The sequence below is a fragment of the Motacilla alba genome, chromosome 17 (genome assembly GCF_015832195.1).
Source record: "Motacilla alba alba isolate MOTALB_02 chromosome 17, Motacilla_alba_V1.0_pri, whole genome shotgun sequence".
NCBI classification, from domain to species: Eukaryota; Metazoa; Chordata; class Aves; order Passeriformes; family Motacillidae; genus Motacilla; species Motacilla alba.
In genome coordinates, this window is record NC_052032.1 from 7303456 (window position 1) to 7317080 (window position 13625).

The following is a 13625-nucleotide window of genomic DNA, read 5'->3' on the forward strand; positions in this document are numbered from 1 at the left end:
CCTATAAGTATTCCAAAATGCTCACCATTTTTTTTTTTGTTTGTTTGTTTTTGTTTCCCTCCTCCCCAAGACTCAGCCTGAAAAGTTTGATCCATCACCTGCCAACAGCAGCACAGCTCCCAGCAGCTGCTTACAGCTCAGGAACTGAACTGTTTCTGCTGCCTCCATTTCCACTTACCATCATCGTTGTTCTGCTTTAAGTGGTTTATCATGAACTCAATGGGATCATCTGGTTTGTGAATTAATAGCTCTTCAAGCATGTTCTGGAAATAAATAGGACAAAGTCAGGGGAAAATTTAACACGGCCCTGCAGCTGTGATATCTTGCATTTTTACAGCAATCTTACAACGAGGATCCTCAACAGCTTATAAACGCTTATTTATTTTCTTTCACAAACAAAACTGAGAGTTCAGAACCTATTTTAGACGCTGAAAAACTGATGGTGGCCAGATGCCAGTAAAAAAACCCAGTCTATTTGTGTTGGTTTCTTTCTGGTCCATATGGACACCAGAAAGGTTTGGCTCGAGCAGCCTGGGGTTGGAAATGGTTGGGGCAGCACTGACATAAAAACCACACAAGGAGTTTGAAAACCAGAGTTAACCTGAATTTGTGTCTCTGCAGGGCAAGATGAGCCTCCTGTAGCACATCCCCCGAGTCCCTGACTAGCACAGAGGAGGGCAGACAGGACAGGAGCTGTGGAAAACACAACCCACAGAAATGGCACGTTTCACACCCGAACCAGCCCTGCCTCCTGCATGAAAAGGAGCGGGAGAAAAAGCAAAAAAAAAGGCTCAAAGCCTTGCCTTGAATGTGTGTTTTGGAGCCCATTTTCATGCTGAACCCGCGAGGTTAATACAGAGCCTTGTTTCAGCTCCCACCCACAGCAGTGGGGACGTTGCACTGGTTTCAGGGAGGATTTGGGCTCTACAGGCAGAAAAAAGAACAACCCTGAGAAATCCACACATTTCCCAGCAAGACATTTCAGCCCAGCCACGAGTCCTGTAATTAAAACGAAACATCAAACAGAACTAATGCTCCAATTTAGACAAGCTGCAGAGACGCTGGTGCTGGAAGAGACATTTCTGAGCAGCAGCCATAACACTTTTATATCTGCAACTGAATTCCATAAAGTCCATCGAGTCCATAAAATTTTATATCCTCACCAGCTGATTGTTTCTTATTAGAGTGGCTTATTTTCCTTTTCTACTTCACCCACTTCATTAGAATAATTAAAACACTCAGTTTTGTTTATAAACTGGTGCTCATGCAAGTTCTGATGCATCAAGGTCTGGGTAACACAGAGCATAAAAGATGATATTTGTATTTTTATTGGAAGTTCATTTAAAAATTATTAGTTTTCAGCAACATTTATTTAAGCAATCTGGATTTTGCCTACCTGCACCTTTATAAATAACAAACCTAACAAAATCTGGGTTTATTAGAATTCAAAAATGTTGAGGCTGACAGTGATTGACACTGGCACTGTTTCTTGCCCAAACCCTTTTATTTATCCAATTCTAAACTCAGTTTAATTTCACATCAGTTGTTCTGCTAACCTCTGGGGGAGGTGCATATTTTGGGTCTCATGTAGTTTTTACATTTTATGTTTTGTAAATGTTTTAGCACAACAATTTCAAGCTATGTTTGTGTCATTTTTTTGCTCCAACACAGCTAAACCACAAAAATACCACCCTGAGTAAATCTCACAAACATTTTATGTAACGTGAGTCCCTGCAGCTGCATTCAATGCCTCGTGGCTTGTGACATTTCATGAAACAAAAAAAAAACTAAACAACAACAAACAAACAAAAACGAAACCAAAAAAGACACAAATATTATTCTGCAATAGTCATAATAAACAAAGGAAAAAATAATAGCAAAAAAATAGGAAAAGAAATAAACATATTTGTGCATTTGAGTGAGCTCTGAGCGAGCAAAAAGGACTTTTTAGCAGAGTTAAGGGCAGCACACGGGGGAAGGCTCTCCAGCAAGCTCTCCTATGAGAACAGCAGCAGGGTATTCAGTCCTTCCCACAAACCTCCCCAAGCACGGCAGAAGGGCTTTTCCCGAAGGGCAGAACAGAACGCGCCCTTCACCCTTCCCCACAGCGGGAACCAGCCTGGCCTCGAGCCGAAAGCACAGCGACGCCAAAGAGCGCTTTTCCCGCTTTGTTTGTGACACCGCCGAACAGGCACGACAGGAGCAGGGGAAGGCTTTAACGGGGGATGAGCAGCGACAGCCCCGGGGCAGCCCCGCAAAACCTTCACCGCGTTCCCCCTTCCTCCTCCTCCCATCCCGCCTCGCCTTCCACCGACTCCTTTCTTCCATGCGCTGCATCTTTCTCCCGCAAATCAAATCACACCCATGAATAGCGGCAGCTGCCAATTACAGTAATTAATTACAATAATTAATTGGGAGGGCCCACGGCCGCGGACACCCGCCCATCACCGCGCACGGGATCCCGCTCGGTGCAGCTCCCGGCCCGCTCGGCCTCGCCGCGCCGCGGAGGGGCTGGCGGGGGCTCCCCGTTCACCTGCAGGAGCTGGAAGAGCCCCCGCTCCTCCGCGTAGGCGCCCGCGGGCGGCGGCCACGGCCGGGCCGCGTCCTCCGTGTCCGCCTCCGCCATGGCCGCCCCGGCAACGGGACGCGTTGCTAGGGAGACGTCATCACCGCGCGACAAAGCCCGGCCTATCGCCACGAGGAGGCGTGGCCAGCGCCTCGTTTACAGCAAGGGGAACGGGGAGACGTCATCGGGCGGCGACGGTTGCCAGGGAGACGGCGGCGCGGTGGCGGCGGCAGCGGCGGGGCCGAGGCCCGCGGCCCGCGCTGTGCGCCCGCTGCTCCCGCCCGGCCCGGCCGCCCCGCCAGCCCGGGGAGCCCGGGGAGCCCGGGGAGCCGCCGCCCCGCCAGCCCGGGGAGCCCGGGGAGCCGCCGCCCCGCCAGCCCGGGGAGCCCGGGGAGCTGCCGCACCGCCGCCGCCCGAGCACCGGCCGGTAGGAGCCGCAGGGCTCGCAGCGCGGGGGCCCGGCCGCACGAACGGCCCGGGGGGGCAGGCGGGCCGGGGCCGCCCCGAGACATTCGGAACTTTCCGCACGGAATCCGCTCGCTGAGGCGGGCCGGGCAGGCCCCGGCACCGAGCGCTGCGTGCCCCGCCGGCCCCGGTGAGCGGCAGAGCCGGGCGGGCGCTGGGGCGATGGTTCCCAGCCCCGGCAGGAGGCACGGCTCCCCCGGGCCCGCCGCGGCATTGCCGCACTGCCTCTGAACAGCCCCGGCAGCGTTTGTGACATCACCGTGCCAGCGCTGCCCTCGGCTCTCTGCCGCTCCAGGGCCGCGGCACGGACTGACTGCCGGGGCTCCGAGACTGCAGCGCTCCGGCACAGCACAGCGCCCCTGGCTCCTGCTTTTTTTCTTTTTTTTTTTTCTTTTTTTTTTCTTTTTTTTTTGGTAAGTCAATTCCAGCTCAGGCGAGACGTAGAATTGCATCATTTCTAAAGAGCAGCTTCCTGACTTTCCTTCTCCCCCCCCCAGCCCCAGCAAGAGGTGACCATGAACGAGGTGGTTGAGACCCTGAGGAAGATCGAGGAGAAGTACAAGCTCTTCCAGCAGCAGCAGTTCACCTTCATCCGAGCCCTGGAGCGCACCCGGGAGGAAGCCCACGATTCCATCAGACCCGTGTCATCCATCGTGCAGGTACAAAGCCCTCAGCACAAAGGGCTCCCTGCCCCTGCCAACGGGGACAGCACGGGGCTGCAGGGCAACAGGCACAACGGGATTGTGGCAGACATGGCACTGAGCCGTTTCATGCCATGGTGGTGTTCCCATCGTGGTGTTTTCAGCAGCACTGCCCTTTCCCCCCCGTGCAGGTGCAGTGCTACAAGGACCACCACTGCTACAACTCCACAGACAGCCGCATCCTCAGCATGTTCGTCTCCATCTGCAACGAGCTGCGCTGCCTGTGCCAGAGGATGGAGACGGTGCACGCCGGGGACAGCGTCACCAAGGGCCTTCTGGAGAAGTGCAAAGTGCTCCTGAACGACAGCAACGACTTCAGTGCCCTTCGAGCCACGTAGGTGCCTCCCCAGCTCGGCTCAGCTCGGCTCAGCCCCGCTCAGCTCAGCCCTGCTCAGCTCAGCTCGGCCTGGCTCAGCCCAGCTCCTGGCATTTGCCTGTCGCTGCTGGGCTGGCACTGCACACCCCCCCGGCTCTGTCGCAGCCCCTCCTGGCTGCAGTGAGGGCACAAGGTGCTGCCCAGCTCCCCGTGGCAGCCCTTGGCAATCCCTGCCGGTGTCCCTGCACTAGCAGGGAGCTGCTCTGTTTGTCCATCCTCTCTCGGGTGCGTGGCGGGGCAGGTGGGTGCCCTGGGGCCGCTGCAGTGCTCAGGCAGGTTACTGCTCCTTGCTGCTGCTGCTGCTGCTCTGCACGGAGCTGATTTCTGCAGGGCAGTGTCTGTGTGTCCTCTGCAAGACTCCAGGCCTGTGCCAGGCTGCTTTGTGGCAGGACTCATCAGTCCATGCACAGCTCTAGCCGTGCTGTGGGGAATGGCTGCCCGTGCTCTGCTGCTCTCCCCTGGGCTCTGGGGGTGGCTGCAGGGCTGGCACTCCCGTGCCAATTGTTCCCCTGTGTCCCACAGCTACCCCCACGGAGTTGTGAACTACCTGAGCTTGGAAGAAGCGAGGCACCGCTACGGAGGGGTGGTGAGCGTGCTGCCCATCGTGCTGGACAGCATGAGGGAGTGGGTCACACACTCCAAGAGGTACCTGCTCCCCAATGTGAGTCCTGCACCTGCCTAGAAGCAGTCATCCCCTTCCCAAACAGCACCTGCTGGGCACTTTGCAGCTCAGGCCTCCAACAGTAACAGAAATGCTCTGCTATTGCAGGAGAGACAATGCCAGAGGTGCAAGTATGAAGACCCACGATTGGGAAAGAAAGCTCCCTGGATCCCACCAGGGAACACCTCCACGTAAAGGATCAGAGCTCCTGCATTGTCTGCTCACCACCTTTAAGCACCTGGCTGATCAAATACACCGCAACGAACACCAGAGATCCGTCCTGAGCCCACTTTCTGAAGAGCTGCCCTGCAGCCAGCCCGGGACACATGCATTCCCTGTCCCTTGCTGCTATTTGCACTCTGCTCCTCACATCCCCACAGAAGCAGCTGCAGCTACAGCTGGTGCTGGGGCCAGCACTGCAGTGGGAACAGGGATCAGTCAGGACTCATCAGGCTCTAATCTCTCAGGCATGAATCTTGGACAAGTCATTTGAAATAGAATTTTACATTTCCTCAGCCTTCTTCCTGAGGAGCATCCCCTCCCGGCCACAGCCAGGGGGTGAAGAAGCTGCCTGGGTGAAGGATGGGATGCAGAGCAGCAAAGGGCTGGCTTTATGGATTCAGACACGTCTTTGACATTTAGACTTGTCTCTAAAGCTCCCTCAGCCCCACAGAAATCCTTTCGTTACCGGAAGCACAGAGTCCCTGTTTACACAAACGTCCCCCCCGCCCGTCACTGTACACAGGGTCCCGCTCGGTGCCCCTCCCCGCCTCCCCCGGCCCGCTCGGCCTCGCCGGGCCGCGGAGGGGCTGGCGGGGGCTCCCCGTTCACCTGCAGGAGCTGGAAGAGCCCCCGCTCCTCCGCGTAGGCGCCCGCGGGCGGCGGCCACGGCCGGGCCGCGTCCTCCGTGTCCGCCTCCGCCATGGCCGCCCCTGGCAACGGGACGCGTTGCTAGGGAGACGTCATCACCGCGCGACAAAGCCTGGCCAATCGCCATGAGGAGGCGTGGCCAGCGCCTCGTTTACTGCAAGGGGCACGGGGAGACGTCATCGGGCCGCGACCGTTGCCACGGAGACGGCGGCGCGGAGGCCGCGGCAGCGGCGGGGCCGAGGCCCGCGGCCCGCGCTGTGCGCCCGCTGCTCCCGCCCGGCCCGGCCGCCCCGCCAGCCCGGGGAGCCCGGGGAGCCGCCAGCCCCGCCAGCCCGGGGAGCCCGGGGAGCTGCCGCACCGCCGCCGCCCGAGCACCGGCCGGTAGGAGCCACAGGGCTCGCAGCGCGGGGGCCCGGCCGCACGAACGGCCCGGGGGGGCAGGCGGGCCGGGGCCGCCCCGAGACATTCGGAACTTTCCGCACGGAATCCGCTCGGGGAGGCGGGCCGGGCAGGCCCCGGCACCGAGCGCTGCGTGCCCCGCCGGCCCCCGTGAGCGGCAGAGCCGGGCGGGCGCTGGGGCGATGGTTCCCAGCCCCGGCAGGAGGCACGGCTCCCCCGGGCCCGCCGCGGCATTGCCGCACTGCCTCTGAACAGCCCCGGCAGCGTTTGTGACATCACCGTGCCAGCGCTGCCCTCGGCTCTCTGCCGCTCCAGGGCCGCGGCACGGACTGACTGCCGGGGCTCCGAGACTGCAGCGCTCCGGCACAGCACAGCGCCCCTGGCTCCTGCTTTTCACTTGTTGTTGCGAGAAACGTGCCTCTCTCTTTGAAATTTTATAAGGGATAAGAGGGACAAGCTAGAAACAGCAGCGGGTGCTTGGCAACTGCCAGAGGCATGCCAGGCAGCTCAGAACAATCTTCTTACATACTTTTTCATGACTTTGGTCACATGCATTTTCATGAAGATTGTACATATCCAAACATTCCTTTGAGTTTTCATGTTCTGGAAATTCTTTTTGCTTGCTTCAACCCTTGACCTGTCTTCTTAAGGTGTGTGCCACACTGCAGATGAAAGGGATGTGTTTTATCCCCTCACAAGGCCCCTGTTCTCTGCTTTGGCAGTTAGTGCCAGCTAAACCAGCTAAACCTGGCAAGTGACCTTGCCAGTGCCAGGGCAGGGGTAAAATCCTCCTTGCATTCTTACTTTTGATATTTTTTTTACCTGGTTCTTTTCAGTGTTATCATACAGATAAGGTACTCCACTAGTACATGAAATCAACATTAGCTATTTCACAAAATTATCTGACTCATTCTCACCCTTGTCAGATAGTTACTACAATAAAAGCATCTTCTGCAGTAGTTAATGCTATAATGCACAGCACATAATCTCTGCTTTAATATTTTGTGAGAGCCTAAACTATAATGTATTTACCACACTAAAATGTGTAACCCACACAGGGATTAGGGTATTAACCATGAAAGGCTGACAAATTATACAACATTAAAAGCAGTGATTACAAACCATACTGTATCAAAATAATGTGCAAAAGCCAATGATTACAGTTGTTTATAACCTAAGTTTTCCACTGACCTACACAATTCCAGCTCTAGTGAGATGTAGACTTGCATCATTTTTAAAAAGCAGCTTCCTGACTTTCCTTTTTTGCCCAGCCCCAGCAAGAGGTGACCATGAACGAGGTGGTGAAGACCCTGAGGAAGATCGAGGAGAAGTACAAGCTCTTCCAGCAGCAGCAGTTCACCTTCATCCGAGCCCTGGAGCGCACCCGGGAGGAAGCCCACGATTCCATCAGACCCGTGTCATCCATCGTGCAGGTACAAACCCTCAGCACAAAGGGCTCCCTGCCCCTGCCAACGGGGCTGCAGGGCACCTGGGGCTGCAGAAATGCTTCTGCTGAAGGGAAGATGGACAAAAACACCCCAGGAACGTTTGTGTGCAACTGAAGGCGTGGGGAGAGATCACCTGTGTGGGGGCCTCCCGTGATCTCAGGGGAATCTCAAGGCTGAGCAGCACCTTGTGCTTTAGCTGAACAGTGCTGAGCTCAGCCAGAAACACAGGCTACAAGAAAACAGTGAAACCAAGCCTCCTTCCCCAGCCACACGTGGAATCTGTAATCCTCAGCTTGTAGGAAGCAGCAGGCCTGGCTCTTCCCCCTGGTATTGGTGCTGCTGTGTCTTTCTGTGGTGCTTATTAAAAATAATGGCTGTTACACGGGAAGGATGATGGATTGAGGGCTGAGAGTCCCACGTGGGCAAGGGGTTTGCTGGGCTGCTAAGTGAATTGTCTGGGAATTTTTATAGCATGGTGCACTGAGAAGTAAAACTTAGACCACCTGGAGACAGAGGGGGGAAGAAAAATCTAAACAAAATCAGAACTGGGGATTTGAGATGGCAGAACTCGGGCCCAAAACCCAGCTGGATGCCAAAGGCAGAGTGAAAGCCAGGCTGCTGCCAGGATGAGGACACACAATGAGCTGGCTGTCCTTTCCAAGGGCTGCCTCTCCCTAACAGAAGGGCTTTGCTCAGTGCCTTGAAGAGGATTGTGGCAGACATTGCACTGAGCCGTTTCATGCCATGGAGCTGTTCCCATTGTGGTGTTTTCAGCAGCACTGCCCTTTCCCCCCCGTGCAGGTGCAGTGCTACAAGGACCACCACTGCTACAACTCCACAGACAGCCGCATCCTCAGCATGTTCGTCTCCATCTGCAACGAGCTGCGCTGCCTGTGCCAGAGGATGGAGACGGTGCACGCAGGGGACAGCGTCACCAAGGCCCTTCTGGAGAAGTGCAAAGTGCTCCTGAACGACAGCAACGACTTCAGTGCCCTTCGAGCCACGTAGGTGCCTCCCCAGCTCGGGCTCAGCCCCGCTCAGCCCCGCTCAGCTCAGCTCAGCCTGGCTCAGCCCCGCTCAGCCCAGCTCCTGGCATTTGCCTGTCGCTGCTGGGCTGGCACTGCACATCCCCCCCTGGTTCCTGCAGCAGCTCTGTCACAGCCCCTTCTGGCTGCAGTCCCTAGCCGTGCTGTGGGGAATGGCTGCCCGTGCCCTGCTGCTCTCCCCTGGGCTCTGGGGGTGGCTGCAGGGCTGGCACTCCCGTGCCAATTGTTCTCCTGTGTCCCACAGCTACCCCCACGGAGTTGTGAACCACCTGAGCTTGGAAGAAGCGAGGCACCGCTACGGAGGGGTGGTGAGCGTGCTGCCCATCGTGCTGGACAGCATGAGGGAGTGGGTCACACACTCCAAGAGGAAGCTGCTCTATGTTGTGAGTCCTGGATGTGCCATGTGCAAGAAGGAGACACCCACTTCCCAAACAGCACCTGCAGCTCTGGCCTCCAATAGTAATGAAAATACTGTACAATTGCAGGAAAAAGATTTCAAGAAATTCCTGGCTGCAAATCAACGTCCGCCAAAAAAGAAAGCTCCCTGGAGGCCACCAGGCAAACACCCCTATTAAAGGATCAGAGCTCCTGCATTGTCTGCTCACCACCTTTAAGCACCTGGCTGATCAAATACACTGCAATGAACACCAGAGATCCGTCCTGAGCCCACTTTCTGAAGAGCTGCCCTGCAGCCAGCCCGGGACACATGCATTCCCTGTCCCTTGCTGATATTTGCACTCTGCTCCTCACATCCCCACAGAAGCAGCTGCAGCTACAGCTGGTGCCTGGGGCCAGCACTGCAGTGGGAACAGGGATCAGTCAGGACTCATCAGGTTCTAATCTCTCAGACAGGAATATTGGACAAGTCATTTGAAATAGAATTTTACATTTCCTCAGCCTTCTTCCTGAGGAGCATCCCCTCCCTGCCCCAGCCAGGGGGTGAAGAAGCTGCCTGGGTGAAGGATGGGATGCAGAGAGCAAAGGGCTGGCTTTATGGATTCAGACACATGTCTGACATTTAGACTTGTCTCTAAAGCTCCCTCAGCCCCACAGAAACAGTTTGGTTAGTGGGACCACAGAACCCCTGTTTGCAGACACTCAGGAGGTTTCCCATACCTGCCAGTGGCCAGTGTTCTTCAGCTGTGCTCTGCTGCATTCCTGCAGCTCCTCACTCCTCAGAACATCTCCCCTTGCACCTGTTGACTCCTGTGCTGTCAGAGCTGGAGATGTAAAGGAGAGCAGAGTTCATTTTGCCCTTAGTTTGTGTGTACTGACAACAGCCAAACCAAACACCCCTGTGCTGCTCAGACCCCCACAAAATAAAAGCCATTTCCAGGCCATGTGATGCACAGGCATGTGGTGGTAGCATCGTGCTCAGATGGTTCCTGTTCAAACTGCAGACTGAACTGCCTGTGCTTTCCCTGCTCCAGGGCAAGGGCAGCATTACCTTAGGCCAGATGTCCCACCATGGCCCTGGGGCTCAAAATATAGAACATCAGGTCAGCACATCTCAGACCCCACAGCCTTTTCTAAAGAAGTGTCCTCCCCATGTCTGACTGCTCTTGTCCCCTCCAAATTACCTCCTGCTGCAAGACACTCCTGAACAAACCATTTCCCCTTGCATTCCAGGCTCAGTTTGCTGTGAGAAAGATTTTGCCTTAAAATCACCAGGTTTTGGCAACAAGCAGCTAAAAACAGAAGGAAGAATTATTACAGAGGAGGGGGCATAGGAAGGAATAACAGCTCAGATGAAATGGAAAGTATTTCCAGGAGCATTTTTATTCCTCTCATAACCCCACGTTGTTTTGCACTTTTTTCCTGTCCCCTATCCTCTTGCACTGCAATGCACCCATCCAGTGTGGAGCAGAGCCCTATTTTAGGGAGATTTGATCCAACTGAACTGAACCTTGGTGAGCTCAAAATGGTCACAGAGGGTCCCAGAGCAACTCCTGGGCACTGCTGGGGCCACGGCCAGTGGAGTGTCATTGTCACCCTCTCTGGCTTCATTTGAGATCCCTGGTGCAGGGGCAGCTTCAGGCTGAAAAATCCAAGTTGTGGCAGCTGCCCCGTTGTGTTCCATGGTGCAGACAAGTGTCCAGTGACACAGCTGCTGTCTTGGAAAGGTTTTCAGGACAAGCCGCTAAGACTGAATGATGACAAGTGATGGGGACACAAGAGATGCTATTCCCAGATCTTGTTTCCAACCTTCTTGGCTCTGTCCTATGGTTTAAATTTGAACACACAGGCTGAGGAGACCAAAATTATTCTCCAGTTTGTAGCTCACTTTCAGCTTCCAAGGATGAGCACAGCACAAACGGTTTGTCAGAACAGTCCTACCAAAGCCAGTGCACCACTGCTGCTCAAAACTCCAGTGCAGTTGTCATTTTGCACTTGACCACGGTGATACACACAAAAAAGTTCCCAAATTTCAGTAAGATTCATACATGCAAGAAACAGTTCCTAAATCTTAGTAATAATTTCTAGCCTGGCCCTATCCTTTCAGTCAGTGTCAGGCAGCCAAAATTTTAAGACCCAAGCAGAAAAATGAGTGCATAAAACTTGCAGTCTGAGGTTTGATAATGACAAGACCAGAATCTGTTGGAAGACTGCAAAGTTAAGTCTCAGAAAAACATCCAGACAAATTACTTAATTTCCATACAAGTTCTCCTCTTCCAGAGTGGATGGACACTTCAAAAGACAAAAAGATACAGCAAGAATTGTTTTCCTCTACTACAAATCAAGCTGTTTGAAGAATTTACATAAACAGGATGTAAATGCCAAACACAAAAGTGCAATAAAGTTTTACTTTAGCCTCAGTGAGCATAAAATTGCAAGATACACACTGAGAAACCAGGCAGGGCACCAGCCTGACTTTCCTACAGATCTGTCACTTAGTCCAGGAAATAAATGCTGCTTTTTTTGTTCAAAGGCTGAAATAGACACATGGGCTGGTAATAGATGATATCAACAGAATCTGTATCTGGCATCTGTATGAATTATCTCTGTGCTCCCCTTGATTCAGCTAAGGGTCAAATCAGGCTTTTGTCAAACTGAGGAACCTGATGCAGTTGAAGGTGTCCTCACTCACTGCAGGGGGTTGGACTGGATGAGCTTTAGGGGTCCCTTCCAACCCAAACTGTTCTGTGATAAACCATTCTGTGATAATCCATTCTGTGATAATCCGTTCTGCGTGTTCAATATGTGGTTCCAGCCTCTCACACACCGAGAGGACAGGCCAGAGCTCGGAGAAGTTAGGATGAAGTGCCAGGAATGGTGGTGGGCTCTGGAGGGAGGCAGAAGGGTCGATTCCAGGGAGAGCAAACTCAGCATGGCAGCGATGCCGAGCGAAGGGATGGGATGGGCTTGGCAGGGCCTCTAGCGGCCGCCTCGGAGCAGCGTCCAAACCTCTCACCAGCAACTTTGAAACAGCTCCAACAACCCTGCTGTCCCCCAGTCCTGATCCCACAGGGCCTTTTGAACCCTGGTCACAGGTATCCAACCCCTGGGACACAGCCCAGGGCGGGGCTGCCGCCCACTCCCACTCCCATCCCCAGAGCTGTAATTTCAGAAGAGCCAGCGGCTGTTCCCTGTCACCACCAGCCTGTTCCCCACATCATAAACACCCCGAGGCAGCAGAGGTTTTCCTGGGAGTCCTCAATTCCCCTGGTGGTGGTACAGCAGCAGTTTGAGCTTTCAGTCAGCTGAGCATCGAGCACAAGGAGCAGAGGCAGCTTCAGAGAAACCAGGAATAGCGCCTGGCAGACAGGAGAGATCAGCCAGCCCAAAACTGGAGTGAAAAGACCTTCAGGAAAAAAAAAGTTCAGCCAAGTGAAGCCCACAGACACCAAAACTGTGACGACCATAAGTCAAGTATTTGAAGAGTCTTGTCTGGAAAGCAAAGCCCAAGGGAATGCAAACCAGGCTTCCTTTGCAGAGCTCCTGAGTATGAATGGATGAAGCAACTCAACTCCTGTGATTTCCTCTTTTGTAACCACTTTTAAAATCCACTGTTGTGCCAGCAGCTAAGCAGTTCCAACAAATCAGGATCAATCAGCAAAGGTATTTTAATTTCCTGAATTTGAAGTATTTCCTTCCCTAATGTCTCCTTTGTGATTACCAGCTGTTATGAACTACCAAATGAACTGCTGGGCATTAGTGAGTAAGGAAGGCACTTAATTTTTATCTTTTTGTACCCCAGTAATACACTTCCGTGGGTAATTTTTATCTAATTATTTTTTTACACTGGCAAGTGCAGCTTTGCCATGCCAAGCTTAAGGGATGCCTTATTTTGAACCCATTCTGTGTAAGGGCAATTTACATTCACTTTGTGCTTTGTTTTAATTTTACCACCCCATGCTGTAGAACTAATCCCAGTGCAGGGGTCCAAACAACTTCCTGTGTCACTGATGTTTATGGTATTTTCTACATAAAATTCCCCATAAATATTATTCGGCCAGAGCACATTCACAATGTGCCACTTGCACAACTTAGACCCTTGCCTGTGTTGCTCATATTTAAGAAGTATACTTAATCCTTAATTGGAATGCTGAGCCTTGTGTATGGATTACTAAACTGCTTTGAGCAATCTTTTAAATATTAATTTATTTCGAGAAGAAGAATTTAAAAAAAAAAAAAAATCACAAATAAAAACCAATGAAAGACCAGAACAAGTGGGAAAGTGCCAGTCTGGGAAAAAGGCAAAACAAGAGAACAACCTTACCTCACTAGAATAAAGTGGCCCCAGAATTCCTCGTGATCTGAGGAAGTGTCCTTGTGTATGCACTGTATGGAAGGGAAAAGCACAGAGCCAACCCCTGACAGCAGCCCCAGCTTTGCAAACAAGGCTCTGACATTTCCAGCTATTAATTTCTCTAATCACTGTGCAGTCCTGGCCTGCAGGAGCAGGGCCATGCAGAAGCTCACCAGCAGACTTGCAGCACTCAACTGTTTGCAGTTCATTTAGGGATTATACTGGCACATTGTTGGTGAGTTTGTTTGTCACAGAAGGAAAAAAAAAGGCTTTGGCTCCATGCAGAAAAATGAGTTTCTAATGGTGAATCCTGTGCAAAGGGGCAGCAGCACTGACCTGCTCT

At 53.3% G+C, this 13625-nt stretch overlaps 3 protein-coding genes across 10 annotated transcripts in view; 2 read left to right on the forward strand and 1 right to left on the reverse strand.

The window, feature by feature from the left end:
- AK8 (adenylate kinase 8) overlaps nt 1–5628 on the reverse strand; it is a 68471-nt gene extending 62843 nt beyond the window's left edge. For 3 of the 6 annotated variants that reach the window (XM_038156603.1, XM_038156605.1, XM_038156599.1), the window contains exons 1-2: nt 2534–2656; nt 179–263 (exon numbers count right to left, since the gene is read on the reverse strand). In XM_038156603.1, coding sequence (XP_038012531.1) covers nt 179–263; nt 2534–2626 — 178 coding nt within the window. In that variant the 5' untranslated portion in view covers nt 2627–2656. Of the gene's footprint in view, nt 1–178; nt 264–601; nt 755–803; nt 925–2533; nt 2657–5600 lie in introns of those variants that run through there. The other 3 variants (XM_038156600.1, XM_038156601.1, XM_038156602.1) reach the window with 3 other exon arrangements.
- On the forward strand, nt 2970–5542 carry LOC119709183 (sperm acrosome-associated protein 9-like). Its single transcript, XM_038156606.1, has 5 exons — nt 2970–2993; nt 3529–3690; nt 3864–4066; nt 4631–4769; nt 4878–5542. Exons 2-5 carry the CDS (start codon nt 3547–3549, stop codon nt 4962–4964), a joined length of 573 nt encoding a protein of 190 aa, XP_038012534.1. The 5' UTR covers nt 2970–2993; nt 3529–3546; the 3' UTR covers nt 4965–5542.
- Nucleotides 5629–5966: 338 nt separating the features above from the next.
- LOC119709215 (sperm acrosome-associated protein 9-like) lies at nt 5967–11352 on the forward strand. 3 transcript variants are annotated; one of them, XM_038156674.1, is made up of 5 exons: nt 5967–6020; nt 7310–7471; nt 8288–8490; nt 8777–8915; nt 9018–11352. In XM_038156674.1, exons 2-5 carry the CDS (start codon nt 7328–7330, stop codon nt 9105–9107), a joined length of 576 nt encoding a protein of 191 aa, XP_038012602.1. In that variant the 5' UTR covers nt 5967–6020; nt 7310–7327; the 3' UTR covers nt 9108–11352. The 3 variants fall into 3 exon arrangements, with proteins under 3 accessions (XP_038012602.1, XP_038012600.1, XP_038012601.1); XM_038156672.1 differs by having other exon boundaries at nt 8777–11352; XM_038156673.1 differs by lacking the exon at nt 5967–6020 and adding an exon at nt 6225–6688 and having other exon boundaries at nt 8777–11352.
- Nucleotides 11353–13625: the final 2273 nt, after the last annotated feature.

What these genes read in the sequence shown, in the direction of transcription:
- LOC119709183 (XM_038156606.1), top strand. Translation starts at nt 3,547, where the DNA reads ATGAACGAGGTGGTTGAGACCCTGAGGAAGATCGAGGAGAAGTACAAG. An exon ending in CCGTGTCATCCATCGTGCAG is followed by an intron (nt 3,691 to 3,863) that starts GTACAAAGCCCT and finishes CCCCCCGTGCAG; the next exon opens with GTGCAGTGCTACAAGGACCA. An exon ending in TTCAGTGCCCTTCGAGCCAC is followed by an intron (nt 4,067 to 4,630) that starts GTAGGTGCCTCC and finishes TGTGTCCCACAG; the next exon opens with CTACCCCCACGGAGTTGTGA.
- LOC119709215 (XM_038156672.1), top strand. Translation starts at nt 7,328, where the DNA reads ATGAACGAGGTGGTGAAGACCCTGAGGAAGATCGAGGAGAAGTACAAG. An exon ending in CCGTGTCATCCATCGTGCAG is followed by an intron (nt 7,472 to 8,287) that starts GTACAAACCCTC and finishes CCCCCCGTGCAG; the next exon opens with GTGCAGTGCTACAAGGACCA. An exon ending in TTCAGTGCCCTTCGAGCCAC is followed by an intron (nt 8,491 to 8,776) that starts GTAGGTGCCTCC and finishes TGTGTCCCACAG; the next exon opens with CTACCCCCACGGAGTTGTGA.